Genomic DNA, 25,052 nt, shown 5'->3' on the forward strand with positions numbered 1-25,052 from the left:
GCTGCTACTGCTGCTAAGTCGCTTCAGTCGTGTCCGACTCTGTACAGCCTCATAGACGGCAGCCCACCAGGCTCCCCCGTCCTTGGGATTCTCCAGGCAAGAACACTGGAGTGGGTTGCCATTTCCTTCTCCAATGCGTGAAAGTGAAAAGTGAAAGTGAAGTTGCTCAGTCGTGTCTGACTCTTAGACGCCCCATGGACTGCAGCCTACTAGGCTCCTCCGTCCATGGGATTTTCCAGGCAAGAGTACTGGATCAGGAAGGCTAACCATGCCCAAATACTTCAAACAGCAAGCATTCACTTTTATTTGCACTTTACTGACCTACATTACTTGCATGCTAAGTCACTCCAGTTGTGTCTGACTCTTTGCTACCCTATGGGCTGTAGCTCACCAGGCTCCTCTGTCCATGAGATTTCCCAGGCAAGAATACTGGAGTGGGTTGCATGCCCTCCTCCAGGGGATCTTCCCTACCCAGGGATTGAACCCACATCTCCTAAGGCTCCCGCATTCCAGGTGGATTCTTTACCACTGAACCACAGGGGAAGACTCCCCTACATTGCTTACTCTCTCTCAAATTGGCTCTAGAGAACAGACTTGTGATGATAGCCAGTGGGAATAGAATCAATGTAAATTCCTGTGACTAAGTCAGTTAAAAATTTGCAAAGATAGCTAATCCTCCTAGTGTACACAGTTAGGCTTTCTTTGCCACGATTACATATTGTATCCTCTTGGCATGGTCCTGAAGGGGGCTTACGTGCTTTGTGTTTTAAGTCAAAACTCGATTTGTTGTGGCAGTTTTAATCAGAACACATTCCAGTTTGAATCATTGCATCCAACTTTGCAAAAACTCTGTTTCAAATAGCTTCAACTGGAAAAGTTTATTATTTTGAACTCTAAAAATGAACAAATTGATTCACAAAGACATAGGCATTTGAATGCTCGGTGAGTAATTTTCATTTGGTTTGTACATTCTGCTTCCAATATGGGAGGTTTTTCCACACACAAAGAAAAAAAAAAAAAAAACACACTGAAATATACTCAGAACTCACATGTGTTTTTACAATGAACTCCAACAAAAAGTTTCAGCCTTTTTTCAAATGTTTTACTTGCAAAACTTCTGAACTGATGGCTCAAAAATCCATTCAATTTTCCATACCTCCTGAAACAGTTTCAATATGATGATCTCTTTTGGCATGTCTTCCCAGGAGATTACTAAATTAAATCTGCACTACTTTCCTGGCCGCCGATGCTTGATGGTCTATTTCCAGAATCTGGCAACAAGGCTGGCACCATTAAAAGTCTTTGAAATGCAGACCTTATAAGTAGGGAAATGGCAAGGAAGACGACTTGCAGACGGAATGGCAGAAGCATCAGGGAGGGAGTGATGGAATGCAGAGAGAGGAAATTTCCACTCCCAAAGCTTTTTAAAAGAGATGGTGATTGGGAACAGTGATGCTCCAGAAAGACAGAACTTCAATCACACAACAGCACTCGGTAATTAAACAACAAATCCTACCCTGAATTACCTCCGAGGAAATCATTTCAAATCCCCACGGTGGCTTTTGCCAATATCTGGGGATTTTTGCATCTCACTGTCTTTCATCACTCTTAGTACCCCCACTAAAACAGCCTCATAAAAGCGAGGTGGAACGGAGTCAGGTTCCGAGGCACAAGTCAGCACGCCCTCCTGAGAGGACTCGAGTCCCCGAGGATGCAAGCTTCCTGGCCGCCGCCCGCGGGCAACTCGGGGGTTGGAGCGGGGGGCGGGAGGCGGGGCACGGGGAGGGGTCCGCGCCTCCTATTGGCTGTCTCCAGGGCCCCGCCCCCACACCCTGGTCGCCGTCGCGAAGGACGCGGCGTCGGTTGCTTGTCAACATGGCGGCGGCGTCGCCACCTCTGCCGTTTCCAGGCAAGGTCGCCGCTGCGGCAGCTGCCGTCGACACCACAGCCCAGAGCGCCGTTGTGCGGGAACCGGAGCTGCGGCGGCCAACTTTCCCGCCTCAGTGACGCGAGGCTTGAGAGACGGAGTGCTGGGAGGGCCGGAGGAGGCAGCGGGTGCTGCCATGAGGGCGGCTCTGGGGGCTAGCCGGGAGGCGGCGCTGAGGTGAAGGATGCTGACCAGGAGGCCTGGAGCCCGGAGCGCGGTCACAGGACTGGGCGCTGAATCCCCGGACACCCAAGTCAAAGCCCCCGTCAGCCCTCGCTTGAGCGGCGGGCGTCACCGACCTGGCGCCTACCTGTATCCTTCCACTCGTGGTTGCCTGGGTGGCGGTGTTGGAAGTGGGGAGCCCCATCTTTTTTCTGTTCTGTTCCCATTATCACAGATGCTAGATGAGAGAAACCAGCCAGTCATCTTAATGCGGGTATTTGCTTCGGCAACTGTCGCTGCTCCCCTTAAACGTGAAATAACATCTTCTATTCTAGGACCACTTTCGCGGCCGCCTTGTTATCTCCCCCGTTTTCAACTTTGCGGTAATTTTTTTTTTTTTTTAATCAGTTTTGAAATAGGTAAACGTGTTCTCTGGGGATTGTTTTCTTGTAGAGTTAGGCCATTATGTTCTTTACTTCATATTATCCATCTCCTGATAATTCATGCTGCTTGGAGAAAAGAATGCCGCAAGTAAATAAAATGTTTTGGTCTCCTGAAATAGTCCGTCTTAAGAGTTAACCTAACACTTCCTTTATTTTACAGAGCTGCTAAAGCCTAACATAGTTGGTTAATTTGTTTTGTTTTCCATCCTCTGTCCAGTCTGTTGTCAGAGAGACAACAGACAAAATGAGAAGCAAAGGACCTGGAGCCTTCACACTGGTTTATCACTGACTTGTCCCTACCTAAGAATTGGTCTAGCCCACCTTTGACATTATTATTGGTTGCATTGTAGAAAATTGAAAGTGTTAAACAGTTCTGTTTTCAGAATATGTAAACCATGTTTATTCCTTCAGAGAATGTTATGATAATTAGAGTGTAACCTTTGTATTCTCAAAGGACTTGGTTGGTAGTGATGATGCTATGTAATCATCTTCATTCTTGTCAGAGAGTCTCTGCTTTTCAAATTAATTCCCATTCTTATTGTCTCCGGGTTCTGGGAGTTGCACTTTTAAAAGCAAGTAAACAAGCAATTTTCATTTAGTGCTTCCTTTTTTGGCTAGGTGCTGAGGAAGACAGGTACATACAAAGCTATTTAAATAATGGTAAATATCCCTCTTCTGATCATGCTTCCTCAAGCTTTTATCCCATCTTTTCTTGCTTTAGTCGACTTTTCAGAATGCTAACCTGCAATGACAGCTTCTGATTCATCTATTCATTATTAACTCCATTCACTTTGGCTTTTGCCCTTGCTGCTCCTCAAAACTATCCTGACTCAAGGTGCAATCTGAAATAAACCGGATTGCTTTCAGTATGTATTTGATTCTGCCCCCTTGACACTGTGTTTCATTGAACCCTGAACTCCTATTACACTGACCCTGATTTATCTGTAAATCAGAAAATAGGGAAGCACTGTAAGTGGCTCATTGACAAGGTGTATCTTTCCATCATTTTCATTAGTGAAATGATCATAGACTTAATATTTTTAAATTTTTAAGGTATGAATGTTGATACAACAAAGGAAATAGTTGTGAAATAAATTTGGCAGTACCTCAAATGAACAAAACCAAATAGATATAATTCCAGAATTATAATGTTGGTTTCCTATAAAGAAATGTATTACTAAAAATATACTTAAATACTAAATATATAGTTAAAATTAAGAAAGTTGTAAATAATCATTTCAATAGATACCCTGAGCCTTTGCTAAAATCCAACAACTTTTGCTAGTGTGTGTGTGTGTGTGTATATGCATCTATATGTATTATATATAATATACATTTTTTCCTAGTTTATACATATATATTTGCTAGTAAATCAAGAATATCATTGTTACTAGGTGGAGAAACACTTAAACACTTGTGTCATATTGTACATTCTCAGTGTCTGTAATGTTTCATATTGGATACCTGGTACAGAGTAGGTGTGCAAATTTATTAATAACTAAATTTTAAAAAATGAACTGTAGACTTAAAATAAGAAGTGGCTTGGTAAAATTTCTACATGTGACTTCTAAATATGAATTCAGTACTCAGAGGCTATATTTCTCTACTTAAGTTGGAATTTCCTAACTCTAAAGGCTATGGAAGAACAAAACTTCATGAAGTTTATCTAATTAAAATTAGATGAAGTTCTATAATTTCAATTTCTTAAAACAATTCAAAAGGAAATAGAATAAAATTTGTTTTCAAAAAAAGGAGGGAAGGTCTCTCATGTCCCCTTCACACTATGCCTCTTTTTTCTCACAAGTATCTCCAGTCTTTTCCCCTTCCGTTTTATCCTAGCACCCACCTTGCCTCTCTTTATTCCCTACCTAGTTTAACCCTTTTTAATTATCTACACATATTCTCTCAACAACATCCTTGGTTCTTTGTACTCCTGTTCTTCTTTCTCAACCATCCAGTAACTATTACCACCCTATATTTCTGCTCCTTCACTCAATAATAAAAAATCTGTCAGAGAAAAGTCACAAGATGGCTGTGCTTTGATTGTTCTCAGCTTCACCAGAACAAGAACGGAATTCTGTCTTGTTCCTTTTAAATTAACTTCTGTGCCAGCTCTTGATCACCTTCCCTCATTCTTAATACCCTGTCTTACTATTTCATAAGAGAATGGATGCGTAAACTCCCTCAAGTCCCTCCCAACAAACAACACAAACCATCCTACTCCCATCACCAACCTCAGTCCCCTACCCTATCTTTTTATCCAGGCTCACTGATAGGATATATATCACTTTTACTGTAGAAGGTGAATCCATTCACTTATGTCCTTTTTTTCATCACCTCTCTTTTCAGTAACCCTGGATTGTAAATTATCCTAACTCTCTATTACAATTTACTTCCAACTCTTCTCTAATAGCCTTCTTTCCCTAAAGCCTATAAACACCCTCTAGTCTTGGCTATCCTTAAAACTAAAAATCAAACCTTTTGATCATAAGAACTGTTTTAATATCTCCTGTCTCATTATTCAAACCACTAAAAAAGAGTAGTCTAAATTCACTGTCTCTACCTTGAGTTACACTTTATACTTCATTCCAAAATATACTTGAACTGATTTAAAAAAAAAAAAAAAAGGCATGGACTGTAGTCTGTCAGGCTTCTCAGTCCATGGAATTCTCCAGGCAAGAATACTGGAGTGGGTTGCCATGTCTTTCTCCAGGGGATCTTGCCTACCCAGGGATCGAACCCAGGTCTCCTGCATTGCAGGAAGATTCTTTATCATCTGAGCTACTGGGAGGTTCATAAAAAATAAATACAAAATTGTAAAGAAAAACTGACAGAAAATAGATTTTCACATTTTTCATAACTTGAAGGTATAATAACTTTACCTTTTGAAAAGCAAGAACCAATTTCAAATGAAAAATATTTCAAAGATAACTTGTTAATTTAAAACTTTAGTGTAAGGGGAAATTGTATAATTAAATAAAATGAATTATCTGGAGGAAATACTTGTAATTATGATAGAAGGTTAATATTTATACTATTCTATATAGAATTTACTGAAATTGATTTTTTAAATGAAGTTCTCAATAGGTAAATGACCAGTGACTCTGAACTAACAATCCACCAAAGAGGAAAATAAAATTAGTATCAAATAAGACAATTTTTCTGTTTTGCTAATGCATACATACTATAACCTGACTTTCCACATGGTCTTTCTTTTTTTAAAAGTACTACCTTATACTCATGAGGTTTTAACTCATATTCATATATTTCTAATGACATGTAAATTTATATAACCCTTTTGGAAATCAATTTGTCTGTGAGACACTGAAAGCTATAAAGATATGTATACCTTTTGTCTTAGTTTATCTGCTGAGAATTTTCTCCAAGGAAATCGTTCAGCAAGCTTTTATTATGCCATTACCATATTCTAAGCACCATGCCAGGCATATTATATTTTATAGAAATGTAGAGGAGATACACATGATGTACCCATGAGAGTGTCATATCATCCAGTGAGGGTTAGAAAAAGCTTCATAGGGTAAGAACTGTTTGAGGTGTCCCTGAAAGGATGGGTAGAGTTAGCCAGCATGTACCAAAATATAATGGCATACTATGTCATAGCTTGTTCTGTTAATAAGTATCTTGGTATGATAGTGTGACTGAGCTAGGAGTCATGTAGGGAAGTGTTGAAAAATGAAGATGAAAAAACAGACCAGATTATAGGATGCCTTATATTCTGATGTTATCATGAAAGTAACAGGGAGATTTTAGAGAACAGCAAAGAATGAGAGACATAGTGAGATTTGTGTTTAGCTGATTTTGTGGACGTTCAAATGGAGGATGACAAGTTTAGGAGTAGTATGATGAGTTAGAAGACTACTGAATTGGTCTGGGCAAGGGATTTAGAGCATCACAGTCAAGGCTGTAGAAGAAGGTACAGAAAAGAAAAAGAATCAGGATAGCTCTAATAATTTGACAAGAGTATTGGTTATATGATTCATAGTTATTAGTGGTGGTACAATATTTGAAAAAACCTAAATGAGCTACAATTAGAAAAAGACTATATTGGGAGAGGATGAGGTGGGGTATATTAGGCTATGCTTTTAAGTTACAATCATTATGTATTACTTAGCCAATACTACAACCTATAATTTTCTTGGTTTTGTTGTTGGTTTTTTTTTTTATATAAATATATAACCTTTCTTTGAACAAGTATTTAATTATGGTTTTTATGGAAGTATCTTACCTTTACAGTACAGCTTGTATGAAAATAAAAGTTTAACCAGCCATCTAATATTTTTTAAATTTGAATACCATACTCTGAAGAGATGCAAAGGCAAAGCATTTTTTATAACTCAGCAGGCAATATTATATATATATATATATTAGCCATATATATATATGTAGAGAGAGATTTAATTAAATCTAACATATAGTTGTCAGAACATTATTACAAACATTACATTTGTGATTTTCTTTATGTTACTGTGCTGAGACTGCAAGCATGTTAAAACCTTGAACACAACTGTTTCCACGTGCATCACACTCCTTCATATTTCTCACCTGAACCGAAGCAACTTCTCCCTTTGCTCCCACCCAACAGTGTTGATCTTGGGTACCCTGAAAGGAAGTTGCACTTTCCTCCACTGAGATGTTGTGACTTAGCAGTTAGCCATCTTGTTGAAGTCTGACTCCTTCTAATAAATTACTCTATTGGAAGAAGAAGCTAAATCTTTAGCTTTTTCCATGCTAACAATGAACCAGATTCCTTCCTTTTTTTTTTTTTTGTTTCAATTTTATAAATCCTTCAAAAGAAACATTAAATAAAAATATCATGTATGCAAGTGCATGTATTTGTTTATGGTGAGGTACAAAATTTTATAATAAATTATTAATGGCCAATGGCATAAAAATAGATAAATAGCAACATAATTGAAAGTGCCCATTTGCAAAGTTTCAAATGACTAAAACATTCAAATAAATGTGATTGGTTTGAAATATATAGTATTGGATAGTTTTTTTTTTTTACTATGTTGATACTGAAACACTGTAGGATCCTAAAATTAAGACATTTTGAATTAACAAATTATGTACTGCTTAACTTATTATTTAATATGTTGTTTTATCACTAATATTTATATCTTATAAAAATTTTGATTAAATAGACCTCTTAAAGAGAATTTCAAATCTTTATTTGGGGGGAGGAGTGGTTTAAACATAGTTTATTCTAAAAAGACAACTAGGCATGCTCTCAATATATAACCTCAATACAATCTTATGTACATCTGGAGGCCTGGCATGCTGCGATTCATGGGGTCGCAAAGAGTCAGACACAACTGAGCAACTGAACTAAACTGAATGATGAGGTACTGGAAATGGTAATTCAATGACCACTTCTTAAAACTTCAGAATCATTAAAAACAGAAAAATACTATGATAAACTTGATAAAGGCATTCAGTAATGCCAGTTGAAATGTAGCTGAGTAAATGCAGACATTAGTTAACCACAGCAATTCAACATTTAAAGAAATAAATTTCAAATGAATGGATGATTTAGATAACTAAAATACTCTTTATCTGGCAAACTTCTTGTAAACACTGCTATGTATGGTTTTCCTGATGGTTTGTTTTATAACCTATGAGTAAATCACCAAATTTTCCCAGTTATATTGCTAACTGATTTTTAATATTTTAATATGACTTTCATAATGTGAATTGGAGAAGGCAGTGGCACCTGGAAAATCCCATGAAAATGTTGACCAAAACGTTTAACTCATCTACTTTATATTAGTGAAATATAACCTCCTTTCATTTTTCTACATGCATTCCTAAGATGTACATGTGTGTTAAGTCACTTCAGTTGTGTCTGACTCTGTGCAGCCCTATGGACTGCAACCTGCCAGGCTCTGTCCATGGGATTCTCCAGGCAAGAATGTTGGAAGTGGGTTGCCATTACCTTCTCCAGGGGATCTTCCTGACCCAGGGATCAAACCCAGGTCTCTTAACATCTACCTGTATTGGCAGGCAGATTCTTTACCACCAGCACCACATGGGAAGCCCAACATTCCTAAGATAGCAACTTGTTAATAAATCCCAGGGACGGAGGAGCCTGGTAGGCTGCCGTCTATGGGGTCACACAGAGTCGGACATGACTGAAGTGACTTAGCAGCAATAAGTACCCAAATATCTGTATAATGAAAGAAAAGATAGACATTCTCCTTATCTAGGCTCATGATGTATAAAAGTAATTAATTTTTCCTCAAAGAAAATGAGATGTATCTTCAGATCTATTATCAAGTCAGGAAAAAATAAAACATCTGCCAGTCATACACTGACACTAATGTGTACACATACTAGTTATTCCACAAAAAATCATTACATCATTATATGAGGCCGTAATTATATTTATCAGGTAGCACTGACATTCATTCAACTAAAGACGTAAACCACTGTCCTTAACTTTATGCTGTTATTAGAGATATGAAAATTCATTTTGAGAAAAATTTAGAAGAAGAGCGCCAAATATTACTGCAGCAACAAAAAATATGTCGAAATCGAGCACGTAAATATTTTGTGGAGTCAAACCGGAGAAAAAAGTAAGTAACTGTATTTTATTCAAAAGCATAGAAACTCAGTCTTTATAAATTAATAATTTCTCTACTTTGTAGCATTTTATGAACCTAAGTCATGACAGTGATTTCTGTATAAAATTGATCAAAATTTTTGTGACTTTTAAATTTTATTGTTTTTCTGCCACACCACAGAATGATGTATCATCTAGTTTAGTAAATGTAACTGAGGCAGTCTTTTCTTGGTATAGAATTTATTAGTGTCATATCTACTTCTTAAAATGACTATAAAATATATTCTTCATTTTTTGTGTCATTTTATGATAAAAGGTGACCAATTAGCATTTATGCTCTAATAGAATATATTTTATTTTAATTATTATTCACTTATATATAATTTTTATGTATGTACTTCCCTCATTCATCCAGTCAGAAAAATAGGGGAAATATGAATAATGGTGGAAATATTATAAAAAGAATTTTATAAATGATTGCCACTTTAAAAAAAGAGCTTTCTAGTATAAACTGGCAACTAAATAAAGTAAAAACGCAAATGCAAACAAGCCTATCTCTGCTTGACATTTCTCAAAATTCATTTGAATTGCTGGTTTATTTTTTAATGCAGAGTGGTTATGCCATTTTTATTGTTGTTTCTTTCTCCCTTGTTTATATTTCTGCAATAGCTGAATAGCAGAAAATCCCTAGAGTTTATTAACTACATCATTGGGCATATGTTGCAAATCCCATTTGGGGAATATAAAATTGTTTACCTGTAATTTTTTTCTGGCACTGTATTTCTCTTTAGAGTAGCTCTGTACCGCCTGGTGTAGTTGATAATATTTAATGAACCTTCATTTTGTTTCTGTTTTTTATTTGTGTATTTCTGTTTTTCCCCTACCTTTCAGCTCCTGAAGCTTATAAAAGGCACTGATAGATGTTCCATAAAGATGAATAATCTTATGTTGAAAGAGTCATTGGCTTTGGAGTCAGAGATCTAGGTTAAAATCCTAGCTCCATCAGTTAGAGCAAGTTATTTAAGCTCTTTGAGCTTTAGTTTCTCATTTATGATTGGAATTAATACTATGTATTTCAAGGAATTATTATGTAGAGCAAAAAAGTTTAATAATAGAAATGGTTGAGAACACATATACAAAATATTTGTCATGTAGTGCTTCAACATTAAAGCTTATTTTATTAACAAATTAGTATCTGTCAATTGTACATTTTTAATAGTCTTGCTGTATGAAATGGCAGGCTTTATATGTGGCATTTGATTCATAAAGTTCCAACCTATCTTGTCTCATCAAATACCATAAGAATTCTGATGTAGAAAATATAGAAGAAAATTTTGGGTTTAAAATTCTAAGAGGCAGTACATTTTCCAGTATAATTTCATTATGTTTTCCTTTTCTGTTGCCCTACAGATGGGTAAAGAAAACCTGTTTTTATGTAAAACCACATAAAAGTGTTTTTTTAAACACTAATCATTTATTTCTATATTCACCTTTTATAAAGGGAACGAAATTCTAGATACACTTCTGAACTTCAGAATATATCTATCATTGTGACTCTTTTGGCCTTGCCATTATCTATCCATGTATGCTTTACATCATCTGAGTTTATGGTGTCTATTCATATTATGGTCAGAGTTTAGAAAAACTATTTTTCCTACAGGTAGAGATGGTCTCCTAACACTTAGGTGTTTTCCTACAAAATAAGATAAATTTGTACTTTGACATTGTCAATACTGTCTCCCCAGTAGTACTCAAAAGATCTTCATAGCCCCAAGTGCTCTTTTTTACTTTTATTAATTGCCTAAAAATCACACACATTTTATTTTCTTGTTACCATTTTTTGCGTTTCTGTTGCCAGTATTTTTCTTGTATGTGTTTATCGCATTCTTAAGTTTTCTATTCTGTCACTCAGTATTCATACAGTGAAGTCCCCTTTGTTTCTCTCCAAGACCTTCCTCCACCAGTAGTTACTGCTGTAATAGATACACCCATAGACCTAATCACAATAGGCATCCTGAGACTTCCCTTAATTGCTCTTAGCAATTAGAGCCACAGTTTCTTGTCTTCCATAGCATCCCTTTTTTTGTTTTGTTTTATAATATTAATTTGTGGGAACACAACCTCAAATAACTTTCTAGTTAGGCTGCTTTGTGGACCAAGTAATTTTAATATATACACATACTTAAAGAATATTAACTTATTTCCTACATTGTTTTTAATTTTCAACTTAGAATTATCTTTTGATAAATTAGTGAAGAGGCATTTATTCATCAACAGCATAGCTAATTCAGTACCAATTATTAAATACTATATTAGGAGAAAAAATAATTTTGGTTAATCTGTTTCATCATTATAAGTTAGAAATGTCAATAATCAGATCCAATATGGCTTCATGAGGAAACTAAATAGAAATAAATTTTAAGAAGTAAAGAACTCGAAAGAAACATTCAAATAGTTTTAAAACAATATAATGTAAGTATGTAGGCTTAAAAGTTCAGATGATCAGACAAAACTCCTATGTAACTATATAACCAACTGGCATAATAAGAAAGAAAAGGATTGAATGGGGAAAACTGCCCAAATAAAGCAAAGAGGAAACACTAGCAAGTGGTGAGGGTCAGGCACTTTGGAAGAATCTTTAAAACCTGTAATAAAGAAGCTTCCTTAAATATCCTATAGGCAGAAAAAAAATTACCTAGAGAATCACAGGGTGAATTATTTGGTGAACATGAAGTATGAGGTAGCTACATTATCTATTTGTGAGAATGGTGGAGTATGGAGTTCCCCATGAAGCAGGAAAACTGTACCTTGGAATAAATAAGGACTTATACTTTAAGGAATTTAAGTCATATTAATCAAGCCTACATATATAGATGTATGGAATAAGCTAAAAAATATAAACAGATTCAAATAAATCCAATTATCAGTAGATTTAAATATCCCTGGATATATTATCCATGCATGCGTGCTCAGTGGCTTCAGTTGTGTCCAACTGTTTGGTACCCTATGGACTGTAGCCCATAGTCTCCTCTGTCCATGGGATTCTCCAGGCAAGAGTACTGGAGTGGGTTGCCATGCCCTCCTCCAGGGGATCTTCCCAACCCAGGGATCAGACCCACGTCTCCTGCATTGCAGGTGGGTTCTTTTCCACCGAGCCACCAGTGAAGCCCATGTTATCCATAATATGTTCATAATATATTAAAGAGAAATGAAAGGAATTCAGGATATTTAGAAGTTATTTTCAGCTATTGAACGTGTTATAAAGGATAACATTTATTCATTCAATTAACATTTGAAAGTGTAGTGAAAGTGTTAGTCTCTCAGTCTGAGTCATGTCCTACTGTTTGCAACCCCATGGACCATAGCCCACGAGGCTCCTCGGTGCATGGAATTCTCCAGGCAAGAATACTGGAGTGGGTTGCCATTTCCTTCTCCAGGGCATCTTCCCAACCCAGAGATCAAACGTGGGTCTCCCACAGTGAAGGCAGAGTCTTTACCATCTGAGCCACCTTTCATATACCAGAGGATAAAAAATAAAATGCATCATTCTTGCTTTCTATTTACTAATAATGAAGTAGTAAAAAAAAAAAAAAAAAAAAGGATGGTAGTGCTGTACAGTAAATACTACAATTGAGTCACCAACAAGGTGCTGTGGAAGTACATCTCACACAGTACATGACAAAGAATTCCTGGAAGGGTAAATTCTTATTAGATAATGAGGAGTTAGCTCACTTGAGCGGCAAAGGAGAACAATATGTGAAAAAACTTAAATGTTATGAAATAAAAGACATTAAAAAATAGTTTTATGTGATTTAGGCACTGGAAAATGTGGAAGGGTATCAGGAGAGGAAACTATAGAGCTGACAGGAGACATTACTAAAATAACTTTTGTGCCAGTCTAAAGAAATTAAACTCTATCCTGAGATGCTGTTGAAAGAGTAAAAGAGAGATGGATGCTCATGTTCATATTTTATCTCATTATAACAAAGGGTAGAGAATGAATTGAAAGCATAGGCTGGAGGCAAAGAGGAGGGGTAGAAAGCTGTTATGGGAATCTAAGCAAGAGAAGATATGAAGCTGGCCTATGAAGGCAGAGTCGGGATTGAGTAGTAGGGTCAGTAGGAGTCAAGGGTCAGTTATGGGTGGCTCATGAAGAGCATTGTCAGAAGAGGAATACTCATCAATTATGCAAACCTTATTCTGACATTTTTAATACAAATCTAAATTACAATGCATATTTCTGTCATCTTTTATATAGATTATGATAAATGTGTTTGATCTTTTCTTCATGCCTTTGAATCATTATTATGGGCATCAAAATATTTTACTCTGTTATGTTACTGTGTTGCCCTTGAGCTATTAAGTTTAATTAGTTTACAATACTAGCCTCTACTGGTTAGCTTGGTGAATTCTTTGTTAAAAGATTTTTTCCCTTACTGCATAGCTGTAATTTCTTTTTTAAAGTTAAATTTAACTTTGTTATTGTTACTGTTTAGTCGCTAAGTCATTTCTGACTCTTTGAGACCCCATAGACTGTACCCCACCAGGCTCCTCTATCCTTGGGACTTCCCAGGCAAGAATACTGGAGTGGGTTGCCAGTCCCTTCTCCAGGGGATCTTCTACACCCAGGGATTAAACCCAGGTCTCCTGCATTGTCAGGCAGATTCTTTACCACTGAGCCTCCATTTTGAGGTAATTGTAGATCCACTTGCAATTGTGAAAAAAAATACAGAAAGATCCCATGCATGCATGCTGACTTGCTTCAGTCATTTCTGACTCTTTGTGACCCTTTGGACTGTAGCCTGCCAGGCTCTTCTTGTCCATAGGATTCTCCAGGCAAGAATACTGGAGTGGGTTGCCATGCCCTTCTCTAGGGGATCGTCCCAACCCAGAGATGAACCTGCGTCTCCTGCAGCTCCTGCCTTGCAGGTGTATTCTTTACTGGTGAGCCACTGGGGAAGCCCAAGATCACATTATACTCTCTATTCAGTTTTCCCTGGTGGTAACATCTAGAAAAACTATAGTACAGACTCACAACCAGGATAATGACATTTATATAGTCAAGACACAGAGCATTTCTGTTATTTCACATTGCCCTTTTATACCCATACCCACTTCCCTCCCACACCCATCCCCTGGAAATCACTAATCTGTTCTCATTTTTGTAATTTTTTTCATTTCTAGAGTATTATATAAATACTATCATATATATGTATAGTGTATATATTATATATATGATGATTTATGTATGATTCAGAATTGCCTTTTTTCACTCAACCCATTTCTCTGGGATTCATCCAGATCGCTGGATTATTATTGATTAATATCGAATGGATTATTACCATTCACCCATTAAGGATATCTGGGTAGTTCCCAGTTTGGAGTTACTATGAATAAAGCTGCTATGAATATTCATGTATAGGTTTTTGTGTAAGCATTGAAGGCAGGAGGAGAAGGGGATGACAGAGGATGAGATGGTTGGATGGCATCACCGAATCAATGGACATGAGTTTGAGTAAACTCCGGGAGTTGGTGATGAACAGGGAGGTCTGGAGTGCTTCGGTCTATGGGGTCGCAAAGAGTTGGACACAACTGAGTGAACTGAACTGAACTGAACATTTTTATTTCTCTGGAATAAATGAAGGAGTACAATTGCTGGATCATATGGTGGTTTAGTCTTTTAAAAAACTGCTAAATTGGTCTTCAGAGTGACTATCCACCAGCAGTGTAAGAGTGATCCAGTTTTCCACATCCTCATTAGCATTGATATTGTAACTATTTTGTATTTTAGCCATTCCTAAAGGTATAGTATCGAGAAGGAAATGGCAACCCACTCCAGTATTCTTTCCTGGGAAATTCCATGGACAGAAGGAGCCTAGTGGGCTACAGTTCCATTGGGTTGCAAAGAATTGGGCACAACTTAGCAACTAAACAGCAACAACAACAAAGGTGTAATAATATCTTGGTGTGGGTTTAACTGATATTTTCTTAATGCCTATTGATGCAGAATATCTTTAATGTGCTTATTTGCCATCTGCCTATCTATGAAATTTCTCATAATGTCTTTTATCCATTTTCAATTTTTTTGAAGTATAATTTACAATGTTATGTTAGTTTCAGGTGCACAGCCAAGTGATTCAGTTATACGTATATGCACGTTCTTAGATTCTTTTCCGTTACAGGTTATTACAGGATATCGAGTGCAGTTCCCTGTACTCAATATCCTGTAATATTGAGTATTACAAACTTGTTTGTTTTTTACCTAGTCTATATATAGTAGTGAGTATATTTTAATCCCAAACCCCTAATTTATCTTCCTGCCCCTCCCACTATCCCCTTTTGTAACCATAAATCTGTTTTCTATGTCTGAGACTATTTCTGTTTTGTAAATATGTTAATTTGTATCATTTTTTAGAGTCCACATATAAGTGGTATCATATATTTATCTTTCTCTAACTTCACTTAATATGGTAATCTCTAGGTCCATAAGCAAATGGTTTTATTTCTTTCTTTTTATGGCCAAGTAATATTCCTTTGTATATGTATACTACTAATTTATCCATTCATCTGTTAGTGGACATTTTGGTTGCTTCTGTCAGGTTGGTTTATTTCTCTCCTTTCATTTTTGTCTCATCCATAACAAAGATTTGGAATGATGGACTAATTACAGCTAAAGCAGGCAGGATATCTTGACTGTTGTTTCATAATAGCAAGGATTCAAAACAACAGACTAGTTACAGATCAACTACAGCTCAAGCAGACAGAACTTTTATTAAACCAAAGAGTGGATAGTACACTCTGAAGACTTGGCAGCAGCTGTGGCTACGGTCCTCTTGGCTTCCATTTTTATACTTCCCATCTCCTCCTCTTGGTTCTGCCCTGTGTACCTACCACCAATCAGGAAAGGGAATGCAAATGGATGTATGCTCAAGGTCAATCAGGGAAGGGGGCATGTCTGGGCACATGCAAAAATAGCATTTTTACATATTCATCTAGGTGGGGGTGGGCTGGGAGCTTTGTTAATAGTTGCAAGTTACATAACAGGCTCTATTGGTCCTGCTTTCCCATATTTCAGTCTGTTATAATCATACGTATGTATAGAATATTTATGAACCTTTAATGGGCTCCTGGCTGCCTAAGGATACTTGAGGACACAGCTGTGTACAAGAGAGAATGTGCCAGAGTTGGAGAAGCCCTGTGGCGAGTCTGTATCCACTGTGGGCCTAGGGCACATGGGCAAGAATTGGAAAAGTCTCTGTGGCTATTTTTGTAGCATATCTGTGAGCTCTCCTGGGAGTGTCTGAGGTGGGGTTTAGAGATCAGCTTGCATCCCTTTCCCTTAAGCCACCCCTCATTGCTCATGCCTAACTTCCTACCTAACAGTTCCATGTCTTGACTATTATAAATAGTGCTGCTGTGAACATTGGGGTGCATGTATCTTTTCAAATCAGAGTTTTCTCCAGATATATGCCCAGGAGTGTGATTACAGAATCATATGGTGACTATTTTTAGCTTTTTAAGGAACCTCCATGCTCTTCTCCACAGTGGGTGCACCAGTTTAAATTTCCATCAACAATTTAGGAGAGTTCCTTTTTCTCCAGACTCTCTCCAGTATTTATTATTTGTAGGCTTTTTAATAATGGCCATTCTGACTGGTATGAGATGATACCTAACTGAAGTTGTGATTTTTTAATAATTAGTGATATTAAGCATCTTTTCATGTGTCTATTGGCCATCTGTACGTTTTCTTTGGAGGAATGTCTCTTTAAGTCTTCTGCCCATTTTTTTTATTGGGTTGTTTGTTTTTCTGATATTGAAGCTATGTGAGCTGTTTTTATATTTTGGAAACTAATTCCTTGTCAATAGCATCATTTGCAAATATTTTATCCCAGACTATAGATTGTCTTTTCATTTTGTTTATGTGCAAAAGCTGTGTAAAAGCTTTTAAGTTTAATTAGGTCCTATTTGTTTATTTTTGTTTTTATTTCCATTAATCCAAGAGATGGCTCCAAAAATATTGCTATGATTTGTGTCAGTGTTCTGCCCATATTTTCCTCTAGGAATTTTATAGTATCTAGCCTTACATTTAGATATTTAATCTGTTTTAAGATAATTTTTATATGGTGTTAAAGAATATTATAATTTCATTGTTTTACAGATAGCCATCTAATTTTCCCAGAACCACTTCTTGAAAAGACTGTCTTTTCTCCATGTATAGCCTTGCCTCCTTTGTCTTCAGTTCAGTTCACTCAGTTGTGTCCGACTCTTTGCGACCCCTTGGACTGCAGCACACCAGGCCTCCTTGTCCATCGCCAACTCCCAGAGTTTACTCAAACTCATGTCCATTGATTCAGTGATGTCATCCAGCCATCTCATCCTCTGTTGTCCCCTTCTCCTCCTTCCTTCAATCTTTCCCAGCATCAGAGTCTTTTCCTTTGTCTTGGATTGACTTTTCATCCATTTTCTAATTAGATTATTTTCTTTTTTACTGTCGAGTTTTGAGAGCCCTCTATATATTCTAGGTACAAATCCTATGTCAAATGTGTGGTTTGCAAATATTTTATTCTGCACTGGAGTTTATATTTTCACCTTCTTAATAATAGAGTCTTTCCTAGAGCAAGTTTCTCATTTTTATGAAGTCCAGTTTATAACTTTTTCTTCTTATAGATTGCATTTTTGGAGAAGTCTTTGCTTAGTTCTAGGTCCTGAATATTTTCTCCTAAAAGTTTATAGACTTACAAACTGTAAAAAGTTTGTGTTTTTACAGTCTAGGTGTGTGATCTATTTTAATTTAATTTTTTTATAGTGTGTGAGACATAGGTCATGGTTTTTTGGTTTTGTTTTGTTTAACCTATGGATATCCAATTAGTCCAGCATTCTTTGTTCAAAAACTATCTTTCCTCCATGAATTTTTTGCATCCTTGTCAGAAATCATTTGTGCATATTTATGTGGGTCTATTTCTTGGTTCTTTAAATGGCAATCCACTCCAACACTCTTACCTGGAAAATCCCATGGATGGAGGAGCCTGATAGGCTACAGTCCATGGGATCGCAAAGTGTCAGACATGACTGAGTGACTTCACTTTCACTTTCATTTTCATCCCTCCACCAAAGCTATTACCCAGTTTTGGTTACTGTGGCTGTAAGTCCTCAAATCACTTCCTTCCATTTTTTTTTTTTTTTCAAAATTCTTTTATTCTATTATTTTGCCTTTACATATAAAATTAAAATAATCTAGTTTGTATCTGTAAAAAATTCCACTAGGATTTTTATAGGAATTGCTTTATACTTGTATATCTAAAGGGTATGGGAAGAATTGACATACTTTCTATGTTGAATCTCCTAATAAATCCACTGAGTATTTTTCTTTCAATAGTATTTTTTAGTTCTAAAATTTCCATTTGGGTTTTCTTTGTATCTTCTGTTTAGTTTTTGAGACTTTATGTTTTCATTTGCAAACCTGTCAACTTGGTGTTGGCCTATGGACTATCTTTTTTCATTTAGTTTGTGATCTTCCTGGTTCTTAGAATGACAAGTGATTTTTCTACTGGAAATCAGACATTTTCATATCTTGTTATGAGACTCTGAAACTTACTTAAACCTTCAGCCTTAGCTGGCTTTCTCTGGCACTGTGCCAGCAGAAGAAAGGAGTAGGAGGGGGAGACACTGCTTCATTGCTGACTGTTGGAGGTGGAAGTCTAGGTTTACCCCTCTGTTGACAGGGTTGGGAAAGAGACTTCTTATCACTTCTGGGCAGTTGGAGTTACAGCTCCTCACGTGGTCCCCACTGGCACCACATTGGGAGTGGCCTCATTACTGTTAGTGAAAGTTGGTAAAAGTTTTGTCTTTCCACAGGCCTCTTGAACAGAATCCAACCAGGGGAAGTAGGGGATAGCTCATCACTGCAAGGCAGGTGATAGTGCAGACTCTCCAGGTAATTACTGCTAATACTGGGACTAGGAAGGACCTCATTATCACTGGATGGGGATGAAAGCCTAGCACTCTACTGAGCTGCTCTGACAGCCAGTTCCGGCTACATTCTGGCGAGGATGGAAATGATATCTAGGCTCCCTACTCAATCTTGGCTTAGATGGGAAAAGAACCACAGGTCTTTTTTTCTGTGATGTTTGGATGGAGTAATAAGATTATTGTCAAAAAGTTTTCTGTCTTGCTACACTGGCCTTTTCCTCCTCATGGAGCTACAGATAGCAGACTCTTTTTTTTTTTGGTGGTGGTGGTGGTGAACTGAGATATGGTGCTTTTTTGTCCTGTTGACATTTCTATGTTGCCTATTTCTCCCACTCCAGGTATGGGATATAAGAAGCCAAAAGAATACTCAGGGAGCTTACGATCATATTTTGCCTTGGATCCTGAGGTCCCTAGCCAGTTTACCTCCTTTTCTCCATCTTTCAGACTCTTCTAAATTTTTTTTATAAAAATGTAATGTCCAAGATTCTTATTTGTACTTAGTGAAAGACATAGCAGAAAGTCTGTTTACCTCCTCTTCTCAGAAGCAAAATTTCTTTTTTTTATCTTTTTTTTTAAAATTTTATTTTATTTTTAAACTTTACAAAATTGTATTAGTTTTGCCAAATATCAAAATGAATCCACCACAGGTATACATGTGTTCCCCATCCTGAACCCTCCTCCCTCCTCCCTCCCCATCCCATCCCTCTGGGTCGTCCCAGTGCACTAGCCCCAAGCATCCAGTATCGTGCATCGAACCTGGACTGGCAACTCGTTTCTTACATGATATTATACATGTTTCAATGCCCTTCTTCCAAATCTTCCCACCCTCTCCCTCTCCCACATAGTCCATAAGACTGTTCTATACATCAGTGTCTCTTTTGCTGTCTCGTACACCGGGTTATTGTTACCATCTTTCTAAATTCCATATATATGCGTTAGTATACTGTATTGGTGTTTTTCTTTCTGGCTTACTTCACTCTGTATAATAGGCTCCAGTTTCATCCACCTCATTAGAACTGATTCAAATGTTTTCTTTTTAATGGCTGAGTAATACTCCATTGTATATATGTACCACAGCTTTCTTATCCATTCATCTGCTGATGGACATCTAGGTTGCTTCCATGTCCTGGCTATTATAAACAGTGCTGAGATGAACTATGGGGTACACGTGTCTCTTTCCCTTCTGGTTTCCTGAGTGTGTATGCCCAGCAGTGGGATTGCTGGATCATAAGGCAGTTCTATTTCCAGTTTTTTAAGGAATCTCCACACTGTTCTCCATAGTGGCTGTACTAGTTTGCATTCCCACCAACAGTGTAAGAGGGTTCCCTTTGCTCCACACCCTCTCCAGCATTTATTGCTTGTAGACTTTTGGATCGCAGCCATTCTGACTGGTGTGAAGTGGTACCTCATAGTGGTTTTGATTTGCATTTCTCTGATAATGAGTGATGTTGAGCATCTTTTCATGTGTTTGTTAGCCATCTGTATGTCTTCTTTGGAGAAATGTCTATTTAGTTCTTTGGTCCAGTTTTTGATTGGGTCATTTATTTTTCTGGAGTTGAGCTGTAGGAGTTGCTTGTATATTTTTGAAATTAGTTGTTTGTCAGTTGCTTCATTTGCTATTATTTTCTCCCATTCTGAAGGCTGTCTTTTCACCTTGCTAATAGTTTCCTTTGTTGTGCAGAAGCTTTTAAGGTTAATTAGGTCCCATTTGTTTATTTTTGCTTTTATTTCCAATATTCTGGGAGGTGGGTCATAGAGGATCCTGCTGTGATTTATGTCAGAGAGTGTTTTGCCTATGTTCTCCTCTAGGAGTTTTATAGTTTCTGGTCTTACATTTAGATCTTTAATCCATTTTGAGTTTATTTTTGTGTATGGTGTTAGGAAGTGTTCTAGTTTCATTCTTTTACAAGTGGTTGACCAGATTTCCCAGCACCACTTGTTAAAGAGATTGTCTTTAATCCATTGTATATTCTTGCCTCCTTTGTCAAAGATAAGGTGTCCATGTGTGCATGGATTTATCTCTGGGCTTTCTATTTTGTTCCATTGATCTATATTTCTGTCTTTGTGCCAGTACCATACTGTCTTGATGACTGTGGCTTTGTAGTAGAGCCTGAAGTCAGGTAGGCTAATTCCTCCAGTTCTATTCTTCTTTCTCAAGATAGCTTTGGCTATTCGAGGTTTTTTGTATTTCCATACAAATTGTGAAATTATTTGTTCTAGCTCTGTGAAGAATACCGTTGGTAGCTTGATAGGGATTGCATTGAATCTATAAATTGCTTTGGGTAGTATACTCATTTTCACTATATTGATTCTTCCAATCCATGAACATGGTATATTCCTCCATCTATTAGTGTCCTCTTTGATTTCTTTCACCAGTGTTTTATAGTTTTCTATATATAGGTCTTTAGTTTCTTTAGGTAGATATATTCCTAAGTATTTTATTCTTTCTGTTGCAATGGTGAATGGAATTGTTTCCTTAATTTCTATTTCTGTTTTCTCATTATTAGTGTATAGGAATGCAAGGGATTTCTGTGTGTTTATTTTATATCCTCCAACTTTACTATAGTCATTGATTATTTCTAGTAATTTTCTGGTGGAATCTTTAGGGTTTTCTACGTAGAGGATCATGTCATCTGCAAATAGTGAGAGTTTTACTTCTTCTTTTCCAATTTGGATTCCTTTTATTTCTTTTTCTGCTCTGATTGCTGTGGCCAAAACTTCCAAAACTATGTTGAATAGGAATGGTGAAAGTGGGCACCCTTGTCTTGTTCCTGACTTTAGAGGAAATGCTTTCAATTTTTCACCATTGAGGATAATGTTTGCTGTGGGTTTGTCATATATAGCTTTTATTATGTTGAGGTATGTTCCTTCTATTCCTGCTTTCTGGAGAGTTTTTATCATAAATGGATGTTGAATTTTGTCAAAGGCTTTCTCTGCATCTATTGAGATAATCATATGGTTTTTATTTTTCAATTTGTTAATGTGGTGTATTACATTGATTGATTTGCGGATATTGAAGAATCCTGGCATCCCTGGGATAAAGCCCACTTGGTCATGGTGTATGATCTTTTTAATGTGTTGTTGGATTCTGATTGCTAGAATTTTGTTAAGGATTTTTGCATCTATGTTCATCAGTGATATTGGCCTGTAGTTTTCTTTTTTTGTGGCATCTTTGTCAGGTTTTGGTATTAGGGTGATGGTGGCCTCATAGAATGAGTTTGGAGGTTTACCTTCCTCTGCAATTTTCTGGAAGAGTTTGAGCAGGATAGGTGTTAGGTCTTCTCTAAATTTTTGGTAGAATTCAGCTGTGAAGCCGTCTGGACCTGGGCTTTTGTTTGCTGGAAGATTTTTGATTACAGTTTCAATTTCCGTGCTTGTGATGGGTCTGTTAAGATTTTCTATTTCTTCCTGGTCCAGTTTTGGAAAGTTGTACTTTTCTAAGAATTTGTCCATATCTTCCACATTGTCCATTTTATTGGCATATAATTGTTGTTAGTAGTCTCTTATGATCCTTTGTATTTCTGTGTTGTCTGTTGTGATCTCTCCATTTTCATTTCTAATTTTATTGATTTGATTTTTCTCCCTTTGTTTCTTGATGAGTCTGGCTAATGGTTTGTCAGTTTTATTTATCCTTTCAAAGAATCAGCTTTTGGCTTTGTTGATTTTTGCTATGGTCTCTTTTGTTTCTTTTGCATTTATTTCTGCCCTAATTTTTAAGATTTCTTTCCTTCTACTAACCCTGGGGTTCTTCATTTCTTCCTTTTCTAGTTGCTTTAGGTGTAGAGTTAGGTTATTTATTTGACTTTTTTCTTGTTTCTTGAAGTATGCCTGTATTGCTATGAACTTTCCCCTTAGGACTGCTTTTACAGTGTCCCACAGGTTTTGGGTTGTTGTGTTTTCATTTTCATTCTATGCAAATTTTGATTTCTTTTTTGATTTCTTCTGTGATTTGTTGGTTATTCAGCAGCGTGTTGTTCAGCCTCCATATGTTGGAATTTTTAATAGTTTTTCTCCTGTAATTGAGATCTTATCTTACTGCATTGTGGTCAGAAAAGATGCTTGGAATGATTTCTATTTTTTTGAATTTACCAAGGCTAGCTTTATGGCCCAGGATGTGATCTATCCTGGAGAAGGTTCCATGTGCACTTGAGAAAAAGGTGAAATTCATTGTTTTGGGATGAAATATCCTATAGATATCAATTAGGTCTAACTGGTCTATTGTATCATTTAAAGTTTGTGTTTCCTTGTTAATTTTCTGTTTAGTTGTTCTATCCATAGGTGTGAGTGGGGTATTAAAGTCTCCCACTATTATTGTGTTATTGTTAATTTCTCCTTTCATACTTGTTAGCATTTGTCTTACATACTGCGGTGCTCCCGTGTTGGGTACATATATATTTATAATTGTTATATCTTCTTCTTGGATTGATCCTTTGATCCTTATGTAGTGACCTTCTTTGTCTCTTTTCACAGCCTTTGTTTTAAAGTCTATTTTATCTGATATGAGTATTGCTACTCCTGCTTTCTTTTGGTCCCTGTTTGCATGGAAAATCTTTTTCCAGCCCTTCACTTTCAGTCTGTATGTGTCCCCTGTTTAGAGGTGGGTCTCTTTGTAGACACCATATGTAGGGGTCTTGTTTTTGTATCCATTCAGCCAGTCTTTGTCTTTTGGTTGGGGCATTCAACTCATTTACGTTTAAGGTAATTACTGATAAGTATGATCCCGTTGCCATTTACTTTATTGTTTTGGGTTCGAATTTATGCACTGTTTTTGTGTTTCCTGTCTAGAGAATATCCTTTAGTATTTGTTGGAGAGCTGGTTTGGTGGTGCAGAATTCTCTCAGCTTTTGCTTGTCTGAAAAGCTTTTGGTTTTTCCTTCATACTTGAATGAGATCCTTGCTGGGCACAATAATCTGGGCTGTAGGTTATTTTCTTTCATCATTTTAAGTATGTCTTGCCATTCCCTCCTGGTTTGAAGAGTTTCTATTGAAAGATCAGCTGTTATCCTTATGGGAATTCCCTTGTGTGTTATTTGTTGTTTTTCCCTTGCTGCTTTTAATATTTGTTCTTTGTGTTTGATCTTTGTTAATTTGATTAATGTGTGTCTTGGGGTGTTTTGCCTTGGGTTTATCCTGTTTGGGACTCTCTGGATTTCTTGGACTTGGGTGATTATTTCCTTCCCCATTTTAGGGAAGTTTTCAACTATTATCTCAAGTATTTTCTCATGGTCTTTCTTTTTGTCTTCTTCTTCTGGGACCCCTATGATTCGAATGTTGTAGCGTTTAATATTGTCCTGGAGGTCTCTGAGATTGTCCTCATTTCTTTTAATTTGTTTTTCTTTTATCCTCTCTGATTCATTTATTTCTACCATTTTATCTTCTAATTCACTAATCCTATCTTCTGCCTCTGTTATTCTATTTGTTGCCTCCAAAGTGTTTTTAATTTCATTTATTGCATTATTCATTATATATTGACTCTTTTTTATTTCTTCTAGGTCCTTGTTAAACCTTTCTTGCATCTTCTCAATCCTTGTCTCCAGGCTGTTTATCTGTGATTCCATTTTGATTTCAGATCAATTTCACTATCATTATTCGGAATTCTTTATCAGGTAGATTCCCTATCTCTTCCTCTTTTGTTTGGTTTGGTGGGCATTTATCCTGTTCCTTTATCTGCTGGGTGTTCCTCTGTCTCTTCATCTTGTTTCAGTTGCTGAGTTTGGGATGTCCTTTCTGTATTCTGACAGTTTGTGGAGTTCTCTTTATTGTGGCGTTTCCTCACCGTGTGTGGGTTTGTACAGGTGGCTTGTCAAGGTTTCCTGGTTAGGGAAGCTTGTGTCGGTGTTCTGTTGGGTGGAGCTGTATTTCTTCTCTCTGGAGTGCAATGAAGTGTCCAGTAATGAATTATGAAATGTCTATGGTTTGGGGGTGACTTTGGGCAGCCTGTATCTTGAAGCTCAGGGCTGTGTTCCTT

General features: G+C 36.9%; 1 protein-coding gene across 5 annotated transcripts in view; it reads left to right on the forward strand.

The window, feature by feature from the left end:
- Window positions 1–1,863: 1,863 nt before the first annotated feature.
- CEP126 (centrosomal protein 126) overlaps window positions 1,864–25,052 on the forward strand; it is a 140,386-nt gene continuing 117,197 nt past the window's right edge. For all 5 annotated transcript variants that reach the window (XM_027563919.1, XM_027563918.1, XM_027563920.1 and 2 more), the window contains exons 1-2: window positions 1,864–2,239; window positions 9,009–9,128. In XM_027563919.1, the coding sequence (XP_027419720.1) occupies window positions 2,112–2,239; window positions 9,009–9,128 (248 nt within the window). In that variant the 5' untranslated portion in view covers window positions 1,864–2,111. The remainder of the gene's footprint in view (window positions 2,240–9,008; window positions 9,129–25,052) is intronic.

This window comes from Bos indicus x Bos taurus, chromosome 15, assembly GCF_003369695.1.
Source record: "Bos indicus x Bos taurus breed Angus x Brahman F1 hybrid chromosome 15, Bos_hybrid_MaternalHap_v2.0, whole genome shotgun sequence".
NCBI classification, from domain to species: domain Eukaryota; kingdom Metazoa; phylum Chordata; class Mammalia; order Artiodactyla; family Bovidae; genus Bos; species Bos indicus x Bos taurus.